Source organism: Chlorocebus sabaeus, chromosome 28 (assembly GCF_047675955.1).
Source record: "Chlorocebus sabaeus isolate Y175 chromosome 28, mChlSab1.0.hap1, whole genome shotgun sequence".
In the NCBI taxonomy this organism is placed as follows: domain Eukaryota; kingdom Metazoa; phylum Chordata; class Mammalia; order Primates; family Cercopithecidae; genus Chlorocebus; species Chlorocebus sabaeus.
In genome coordinates, this window is record NC_132931.1 from 12,509,002 (window position 1) to 12,518,800 (window position 9,799).

General features: G+C 53.4%; 2 protein-coding genes across 3 annotated transcripts; both read right to left on the minus strand.

Moving 5' to 3' along the window:
- Positions 1 to 1,303: 1,303 nt before the first annotated feature.
- Positions 1,304 to 2,967, minus strand: MBLAC1 (metallo-beta-lactamase domain containing 1). 2 transcript variants are annotated; one of them, XM_008018584.3, is made up of 2 exons: positions 2,734 to 2,967; positions 1,304 to 2,430 (listed from the first exon to the last, which is right to left on the minus strand). In XM_008018584.3, exon 2 carries the CDS (start codon positions 2,400 to 2,402, stop codon positions 1,602 to 1,604), a length of 801 nt encoding a protein of 266 aa, XP_008016775.1. In that variant the 5' UTR covers positions 2,403 to 2,430; positions 2,734 to 2,967; the 3' UTR covers positions 1,304 to 1,601. The 2 variants fall into 2 exon arrangements, with proteins under 2 accessions (XP_008016775.1, XP_008016776.1); XM_008018585.3 differs by having other exon boundaries at positions 2,724 to 2,964.
- Positions 2,968 to 3,992: 1,025 nt separating this feature from the next.
- CNPY4 (canopy FGF signaling regulator 4) lies at positions 3,993 to 9,538 on the minus strand. The gene is made up of 6 exons (XM_008018586.3): positions 9,307 to 9,538; positions 7,098 to 7,224; positions 6,906 to 7,002; positions 6,572 to 6,694; positions 4,860 to 4,977; positions 3,993 to 4,766 (listed from the first exon to the last, which is right to left on the minus strand). The coding sequence occupies exons 1-6, from the start codon at positions 9,419 to 9,421 to the stop codon at positions 4,618 to 4,620; spliced, it is 729 nt and encodes a 242-aa protein (XP_008016777.1). The 5' UTR covers positions 9,422 to 9,538; the 3' UTR covers positions 3,993 to 4,617.
- Positions 9,539 to 9,799: the final 261 nt, after the last annotated feature.

Genomic DNA, 9,799 nt, shown 5'->3' on the forward strand with positions numbered 1-9,799 from the left:
TCACTATGCTGCCTAGGCCGGTCTTGAACTCCTGGGCTTAAGTGATCCTCCCTCCTCAGCCTCCCAATGTGCTGGGATTATAGGCGTGAACCACCACATCCAGCCCTACCATGGGTCTTCCTGCCACTCCAGTGAGTCAAGCTGTCTTGTCTCAGGGCTTTTATACCTGCTGTTCCTGAGCCTGGAATGACCTTCTTCCAGATCCGCACATGGCTGGCTTTCTTCTCGTTTGGTTTTCTGAACAAACATCATCTCCTCACGAAGACTTTTCCTGACACCCTAAATAAAAGAGCCCACTCTCGGCCGGGCACGGTGGCTCAAGCCTGTAATCCCAGCACTTTGGGAGGCCGAGACGGGTGGATCACGAGGTCAGGAGATCGAGACCATCCTGGCTAACACGGCGAAACCCCGTCTCTACTAAAAAATACAAAAAACTGCCGGGCGCGGTGGCTCAAGCCTGTAATCCCAGCACTTTGGGAGGCCGAGACGGGCGGATCACGAGGTCAGGAGATCAAGACCATACTGGCTAACACGGTGAAATCCCGTCTCTACTAAAAAATACAAAAAAAAAAAAACTAGCCGGGCGAGGTGGCGGGCGCCTGTAGTCCCAGCTAATGTAGTCCTAGCTACTCGGGAGGCTGAGGCAGGAGAATGGCGTAAACCCGGGAGGCAGAGCTTACAGTGAGCTGAGATCCGGCCACTGCACTCCAGCCTGGGCGACAAAGCGAGACTCCGCCTCAAAAAAAAAAAAAAAAAAAAAAAAAAAAGAGAAAGAAAGAAAGAAAAAAACAAAAAACAAAAAAATTAGCCAGCTATGGTGGCGGCCGCCTGTAGTCCCAGCTACTCGGGAGGCTGAAGCAGGAGAATGGCGTGAACCCGGGAGACGGGAGTGAGCCGAGATCTTGGAGTGAGCCGAGATCACGCCACTGCACTCCAACCTGGGCGACAGAGTGAGACTCCACCTCAAAAAAAAAAAAAAAAAAAAAAAAAAAGTAGCAGGGCATAGTGGCACTTGCCTGTAGTCCCAGCTACTTGGGAGTCTGAGGCAGAAGGATGGCTTGAGCTGGAGGCTGCAGTGAGCTATGATTGTACCACTGCACTCCAGCCTGTGTAACAAAAAAATATGAACAGATACGTTAAGTCAGGTGACTAAAGAGTCACCTCTGTGCCCTGCACCTTCTCTCAGCAACTTCCATCCTATAAGAAAGGGGCAACTGGCCAAAGTATGCCCCTGCTGCAGTTGCAGATTACCATGTTTGCACGATTATCACCGTCAATGCTTCACATTTACATTAGGGCACTATGATTTTCAATGCAGTTTCCATTTTTATTTTGGAGACCCCTCCCAGGAACCTTCCCCCATTTTACTGAGGCCCAGGGAGAATGCACAGGGAGCTGAGCCTGTCCTTTGATCTTAGTTTGGTGGCAGAGATAGGCAATGATACTGACGATGTGATGGCAGTGTCAGGGTGCACTCTGTCCTCACTGGAAAACTAGCCTCCTGGAAGGGCTGGAAGCTCCCACCCTTGACTGCTCTGACTTTGTCTCCAGCAACTCCTGGCTGTTAGGGCTTACAAGAGTCCGGTCCCTCTCTGGGCTGATCAGTGCGGGGCGGGCTCCTCGTCTCCGACCACCGGCTCCTGCTGGCTGTTCCCTCCACCCTCCGTCTCGGTCTGCGCAGCTTCCCTGAGCACTCGAAAGGGGGGCCCGTGACCAGGTACCACCACGTCGGCAACGACCAGGACTCTCTTCCGGCTCCGCTCCTGGGCTGCGGGGTCTTCACTCAGCGCCTGCCACGAATCCTCGTCCCCATCTCGCTCAAACACATCCCCCGCCACCACTACGGTACCCAGAGCCGTGCCGGCCACCACCACGCTCACGTCGCGCTGGCCCCCGTGGCCCGGCGTGGCCCACACCTCGAGCCCCGGGCCCAGGCGCAGGGGCTGCCCCTCACCCAGCCCGTGCGGCAGGTAGCGGCCTCCGGGGAGGCAGAAGTCGTGCGAGACCAGCAGAGCCGCGCCTGGGAACAGCCCCAAGTTCCCGATGTGATCTGAGTGCCCATGGGTTCCCACAACCAGCTTCACGTCTCCCGGGGCCACGCCCTGCCCCGCCAGCGCCCTCAGCAGCGCCTCCCGAGCCCAGGGGCCCCCGGTGTCCACCAGGATGGGGCCACGGGCCGCCTCCTCCAGGGCGGCCTCTGCGCCGCCACTCCCGCGCGGGGACTTTCGGTGGCTGGAGGCCGGGCCCCGGGTCTGGGGTAGGACCAGGGTTACGGAGCCGTCGGCGCGCACGGCGTCGCCCACCCCCTCGGGCTCCGCGTAGCCCTGCAGCAGAACCACCACGGAGTAGGGGTCGCCGGGCACCAGCAGAGGGGATGCCCCGCGCAATGGCTCGGTCCGCATGAGGCTGCTCCTGGCAGGGAGGGACGGGCTGGAGAGAAAGGAAATGGAGCAGTGGGCGACCGTCCTATCCCTCTGCGATCCCCCACCGGAGCCCGGCCCCGCCACTGCCCCTAAGCTTCGGTTCTCTGCCACCCGCCTCCCATTAAGTTGGTATCACCCTCGACCTCTGTCCAAGATGGTATCGCCCAGCCTCCCCTCACACTTGGGCCCGCCCCTCCCTTGGCGTCCTCGGCCCCCGCCCCGTTCCTCTAGCGGTACGTAAGTCGTTGCCCGTCACCCTCCAAAGGCTATCCTTTGTATTCCCCTCTATCGAATACTAACCGCGCTCTACCTTGGGCCTCTGCTAAGTCTTGCCTCACTCGAGGAAAGCGCAGAAATCGAAAACGCGCGTGGGAGTTTGTCCTCTGCGAGTTCCCGTGCACCCAGATATGGCGGCCGAAACGGCGTCGCGGAGGTAGCTGTAGTTCCGGCGCCTTTACCGTCTGCCACAGGAGGCTCTTTGCACTCCAGCCTCTTGGCGGTTCTCCGCCCCGCGACCCCAGAAGCTTCCTTGGACTGCAGAATTATGAAGCGCCATTAGCCCTGAGGAAGGGTCATGCTCAGTTGTCCAGGCTGGAGTGCAGTGGCGCGATCAGATCTCACTGCAGCCTCGACCTCCTGGACTCATGCGATCCTCCCGCCTCAGCCCCCCGAGTATTTGGACCACAGGCGCGCACCACCAAGCCCAGCTAAGGTTTCTATTTTTTCTTTTTGTAGAGACAGGGTCTAGTTCTGTTGCCAGGACTGGTCTGGAACTCCTGGGCTCCAGCGATCCTCCAGCCTTGGTCTCCTAAAGTGCTAGGATTACAGGTGTGAGCCACCGCGCCTGGTCTTTTTTTCTTTTGAGACAAAATCTCTCGCTGTCGCCCAGGCTAGAGTGTAGGGACACCATCATAGCTCTCCCCAGCCTTGAACCCCTGGGTTCTAGCGATCCTCCTGCTTCGGCCTCCTGAAGTGCTGGGAATACAGGCGTGCACGCCCCTCTAAATTTTTTTTTTTTTTTTTTTTTTTTTTGAGACGGAGTCTTACCCTGTCACCCAGGCTGGAGTGCAGTGGCACGATCTCAGCTCACCACAACCTCCGCCTCCTGGGTTCAAGCGATTCTCCTGTCTCAGCCTCCGGAGTAACGGGGATTACAGGCGCCCACCACCATGCCCGGCCAATTTTTGTATTTTTAGTAGAGACGAGGTTTCTCTATTGTTGGCCAGGCTGCTCTCGAACTCCTAACCTCAGGTGATCCGCTTGCCTCGGCCTCCCAAAGTGCTGGGATTACAGGTGTGAGTCACCTCGACCAGCCTCCAGGCTGGTCTTAATCTTTTGGACTCAAGTGATCCTCCCATCTCCACCTCTGTAGTAACTGGGACTACAGGCGCTGCACCACCAGCCCTGCAGTCTTCTTAATTTGTGTGTGTGTGTATATATAGAGGTGGGGTTTCACTATGTTGCTCAGCCTGCAGCTTCAGCTTAACAAGACAGCGGCCATTCTGGATGCTGCCTCATTGACCAGCCAGCTATGTGTGCCCTGCTGTTGTTTGAAACTTTGGGCCCAGCTAGTTTTTAGAAAAAAAGAAAAAAGTTTAATAGCAATATAGAAAATTTAGCACCTATGAAACTATATGGTGGGCTCTCGGTGACATTGATCTGAAGTAGACCAAGTATCTACCCCACCGAATTTATCAGCAACTCCAGGCCATGACCCAGTGTCCCATTCTCCTTCATGGTTTGCTGGTGGCCTTCTGGATGCAGGCAGTGTATATAGATCGCAGAGAATGTCCGTTCTGGCCTCTTCCTTGGAAGGGTCTAAAAGCACTTTAGCACTTAAAGAGCTAAGTGACTTTCCCAAAGCCCACAGCTCCAGTGCCACTGCTGACCTCTGGGTGGGGGTGGGGATCAGTTAAAGAGGAAAGCTTTCAGTACTGTCAGCACATACACCTGCCAATTAAGGAGCTGGATGGAGTTCATCTGTAGGAGCAGGACCTCCACCCCCACCCTCCACCCCGCAAGCCATGCCATGCTGTTTCACCAGGATCTTGCTTGAGGTTAGATGGGAGAGAACAGCTACAAGCTTGGGTGGAGTCACTCACAAACACACCCTGAAAGCTGTGGAGCAGGGAGAGCACAGACTTCAGAGGGCTCTCCATGATCCCTTCCCCTCTTGGGGGCTCAAAGGCAAGGGTCAAAGATCTTCTCGGTCAAGTTTGGGGTGGCCCCCTGTCTTGGTCATCTTGTCTCCCCCTTCCTCTTCCTCCTCCTGCTCTTCCTCCCCTTCTGTTTTCTCTTCCCCATCTGTGATCTCCTTTCCAGTCCAAGTTTCCTGTAGACATGCTAGATTGGATGACAGAAAACAATTCAGATATTAGTCCTGGAAGCAGGGGAGGCTATGGCTTGGCAGGAGAGGAGTTCAGTCCCCACGCTTACCAGTTTCAGCAGCTGGGAGCACATGACCTTCACAGAGAAAATTTTGTAGGGGCTGCTCCTGATGGTGGAAGTACCAGTCTCCCACAACGTCTTCAAACTCCTCCAGCATGGTCTCACACTGGTCAAGTAGAAGGGGCAGAAGAGTATCTGCTCTGGAGGAATTTGAGATCCCTCCTGTCTTCTCTCCCTCCTCAACCTGACCGATTTTGGAGAGGCAGGTAGCCAGGAAGCTAAGCTTGGTCTACTAGATGTGCGATCCTCATTCATTCAACAAACATTTACCAGCACCTACTCTGCCAAGTAGGTTATTAAACTCTTTGAGTTTTAGCTCCTTGGCTGTAAAATATGTACAGTAATTGCACCTACCACATCAGGTTGTTGAAGGTAAAATGAGGCTGCAGATGCAAAGTATGTGATCCAGAGTCTGGGACACAGTAGGTGCTTGATAAGTGATGGTGGATATCATTAGCAACCTTTTTTTGTTTTGTTTTGTTTTTTGAGATGGAGTCTTGCTCTGTTGCCCAGGCTAGACTGCAGTGGTGGGATCTCAGCTCACTGCAACCTCCGCCTTCCAGGTTCAAGTGATTCTCCTGCCTCAGCCTCCGGAGTAGCTGGCACTACAGATGCACGCCACCACACCCGGCTGATTTTTGTATTTTCAGTAGAGACGGGGTTTCACTATGTTGGCCCAGATAGTCTTCAACCCCTGATGTCGTGATCCACCTGCCTCGGCCTCCCAAAGTGCTGGAATTACGTATGTGAGCCATCGCACGCGGCCCATTATTACTTTTTAAAAATTTTCCTTAAGGCAGGGCCCAATGGCTCACGCCTGTAATCCCAGCACTTTGGGAGGCCAAGGCAGGCGAATCACCAGAGATCAGGAGCTCGAGACCAGCCTGGCCAACATGATGAAACCCCATCTCTACTAAAATTACAAAAAATTAGCCGGGTGTGGTGGCAGGCACCTGTAATCCCAGCTACTCAGGAGGCTGAAGCAGGAGAATTGCTTGAACCCAGGAGGCAGAAGTTGTGGTGAGCTGAGATGGTGCCATTTCACTCTAGCCTGGGCAGTAAGAGCGAAACTCCGTCTCGGAAAAAAAAAATTCTTTAAAATTATTATTATTTGTAGAGAAGGGTCTGTTATGTTGCACAAGCTGGTCTTGAACTCTGACCTGAAGCACTCCTTCTCCCTCGGACTCGCAAAGTGCTAGCATTACAGTTGTGAGCCACTTCACCCAGCTCATTATGATTTCTTCTTTTGTTTGTTTGTTTGTTTGTTTTGAGATGGAGTCTTGCTCCATTGCCCAGGCTGGAGTGCAATGGTGTCATCTCGGCTCACTGTAACCTCCACCTCCTGGGTTCAAGTAATTCTCCTGCCTCAGCCTCCCGAGTAGCTGGGATCACACCACCACATCCGGCTAATTTTTGTGTTTTTATTAAAAACGGGGTTTCACCACGTTGGCCAGGCTGGTCTCGAACTTCTGACATCAGGTGATCCACCTGCCTCAGCCTCCTAAATTGCTGGGATTACAGGTGTGAGCCGAGCCACCGTGCCCCACCGGTCCTGGCCCCACTTTAATCAATGGCACAGTCCTCACTTTGCCCCATTCCCCATGCTTGGGGTAGACGCCCCCTACAGTCGAACCCTAGAACCTAGCTCCCCTCTCAGGTTCCCTTCTCACCTCCCTGGATGGTGCAGTATCTGATCCTACCTGCTTCTTGAGGTATGTGACCTCCACGCTGGGCTCATCCCACAGCTCCAGAGGGATCCCCAGATCCACCTTCACCCCCTTCTGCACTAGGCCTTTCAGTGTTGCCATGGTCTGACTCTGACCCTGAGAGATTAAGAATTTGGCATCAGCCCAGCCCACCACCCCACCTCTCCCCTCCCTTCCCCTTTCTGCCATTTCAGTTTTGTCAACTGCTGGAGATTCACAGGTGAGTCCCATGATGGTGAAATGATGGGCAGATAACCTCTGGAGGACCTCAGGGGATACAGATCTTTGTTTCTGAGAAGTGGGGTCCTGCCCTGGGGAAGGGTCTGACCTTGGCATATCTCAGTGAGCCCTTGCGCTCAGCGTGAACACTGTAGTCCAGGATCCGCTCACATAAATTCTCTAAGGCCTCTTCCAGCCTTGTCTCTCTGTGGAAAGAGAGGAAACACAGATTCCCTGGATGCTGTAGGAACTCCCAGAGCTCCCTTGGGCGTTGGAAAGGGGAGGAGCACGAAGGACTCACGAAACGCTGTAAGGCACGTGTCTCTTCCTCTTGCCTGTGTCCAGCACCTGCCCCAGCTCCAGCACCTCTCGAGATCGACCGGTGCGACTCAGCTCCCCCTGTAGCTCTGTGCTCAGCAGCTTACACACTGGTGGGGAGGAGAAATGTCCGGGGGAGGTGAAAGACAGACAAACACACCAGTCATTCATTCTGCAGATGACCTGAGGCAGCAGAGCATTAAAGTGCAGACTCTGGAGCCAGACTGGCTGGGTTGGAATCCTGGCTCAGTCATTTAGCAGCTGTGTGGCAATCTTTCTGCTTGCTGTGCCTCGGTTTCTTCATCTTTAAAATGGGATAATAGGCCAGGAGCGGTGGCTCACGCCTGTAATTCCAGCACTTTGGGAGGCTGAGATGGGCGGATCACTTGAGGAGTTCGAGACCAGCCTGGCCAACATGGTGAAACCCCATCTCTACTAAAAATACAAAAACTAGCCAGGTGTGGTGGTGCACACCTGTAATAGCTAGTTGGGAGGTTGAGGCAGGGGAATCACTTGAACCCAGGAGGTGGAGGTTGCAGTGAGCTGAGATCCCACCACTGCACTCCAGCCCAGGCAACAAAGGAAGACTCCATCTCAAAAAAAGTAAAATATATTAAAAATAAATAGGCCGGTGCGGTGACTCATGCCTGTAATTTCAACACTTTGGGAGGCCGAGGCAGGTGGATCACGAGGCCAAGAGATTGAGACCAGCCTGGCCAACATGGTGAAACCTTGTCTCTACTAAAACTACAAAAACTAGCTGGGCATGGTGGTGGGCGCCTGTAATCCCAGCTACTTGGGAGGCTGAGGCAGGAGAATCGCTTAAACCCAGGAGGTGGAGGTTGCAGTGAGCTGAGATTGCACCACTGCACTCCAGCCTGGGCAACAGCATGAGACTCTGTCTCAAAAGAAAAAAAAATATATATATATTTGTGTGTGTGTGTGTGTGTGTGTGTGTGTGTATAATAAATACAATGGGATAATAGTATGTCCCTCATAGGAGTGTGATGAGGATTAAATAAATCAACATATATAAAGGCTGGCACATAGTGAGTACTGTATAAGTATTCACTGTTATCCTGCAGTTATTTATTGAGCTCCTTCTGTATGCATACTAACAATATAATAGACAGCAATAAAACCTATTATCTCTATCTACAGGTCTCTGTCAGTGTAGTTGGGACAGATAAACCAAGGATGACAAGATATGGTGAAGCTGGGCCTCAACTCATGGGCTCAAGTGATCCTCCCACCTTGGCCTTCCAAAGTGCTGGGTTTACAGATGTGAGCCACTGTGCCCAGGCCTGTTGGCTGTATTCCGATAGAAGGCCTGCAGAGGTGTTAAAGCAAGGACTGATACAATTAGGTGATTAAGTCTGTTTAAAAAGATTGACAAGTCAGGGGAGAAGAGCGGGACATGGAGGTGAAAGGAGATAGAGATGAGGACCAAGTCATGAGACTATCATGACTGCCTTTCATGATACTGAAATACAGTTTTGGGGGAGGGTGAAGCGAAGAGAAAAAGAATCCAGGGAAGAAACGTAAAGTCAGGAGGGCAGCAAACTAGGGCATCAGGGCCAGTCCCCTTTCTCAAATGGGCCCCACACTAGTGCAGCTGTGGAAGGTGCTGCTTGCTGAAAAATCCATATAGTACGCACCGTCTGCAAAGTCTCACCGGATGGGGAACCTCTCCTACTTGTGCGGCCTCCTTTTGTTTATGAGCTTCAAAGGCTGAGTTACTCACCCTCCAACCCCCTCAGGGGGGCGTAGGGCCTGTAATTTGGGAGCGTCTATGCTAGGGTAGGGCAGCGGATGTCCACAAGGCCTGAGCCTCACACCCGGCTCCTGCAGTCTCTGCAGATTAAGGTCTGGTGACATGAGGGAAACACGCACTGAAGATGCTCTAAAAGTTGGCAGTCCAGGGCCGATGGTCCCTGAACTACAATTCCCACAATCCATTGGCGGGGGTGTCCAAGCCAGCCAAAAAAATGCAGGCTCTCTCTGGATGCAGCTTTGAGGTGGTACTACACGTTCGCTTCCTTGACCCCATCCAAATTCAGCCAAGCTCCACCAGAACCTCCCTCAAGCCTTCAAGGAGGTCGGGTGACCCACCCAATACAGTCCAGGATGTCCGGCCTAGAAGAAGGAGGTGTGGCCGGGCGATGCCCACAGGGGCTACCCCCTTCAAATACCTTCGCATTTGCTGGGCAAGCGTTCTGCGTCATCGTCGTCCTCCTTCGGCATCCCAGCCCAAGCCCCGTGCACGGCCAAAAGGAAAACCAATATTCCCAGTCGCACAGGTCCCATGACAAAGCGCCGTCCACAAACAACCACCGCTTGCCTTCAAACCAACTTCGGAGAGGCAGTGTGGGTCCTTTAAATTCCCAGCGGCTGGCGGCAACCTTAAATCCAGCCTGGCAAGGTCGGCGCATGCGCAAGATCAGCCCAACAGGGGTGCGGCCTCGTTGCTCCGGGTTTCCCTGCCTCCGTTTTGTGGCGCCTCTTGAAGGTCCTGGCAGCCGGGTAGTCAAGGAATAAATTACACTAATTACATCAAGAGGGAGTGGTCCTTATATGCAGATGTGGAAACAAATTTTTAAAATATAATTTCATTCTGTAAGCCTAGAGGACTTATTCTGGCACGGGGAAGGGGCAGTGACTTGCTCTTCGGCTCTGCCAGGACCT

Bases quoted from the DNA above. Each gene is read 5' to 3' on its own strand.
- CNPY4 (XM_008018586.3), bottom strand. From the start codon at position 9,421: ATGGGACCTGTGCGACTGGGAATATTGGTTTTCCTTTTGGCCGTGCAC. The intron at 7,225-9,306 runs GTATTTGAAGGG...CCTCCCCACCAG, and splicing joins CTTGCCCAGCAAATGCGAAG to TGTGTAAGCTGCTGAGCACA. The intron at 7,003-7,097 runs GTGAGTCCTTCG...CTCTTTCCACAG, and splicing joins CACGTGCCTTACAGCGTTTC to AGAGACAAGGCTGGAAGAGG.
- MBLAC1 (XM_008018584.3), bottom strand. From the start codon at position 2,402: ATGCGGACCGAGCCATTGCGCGGGGCATCCCCTCTGCTGGTGCCCGGC.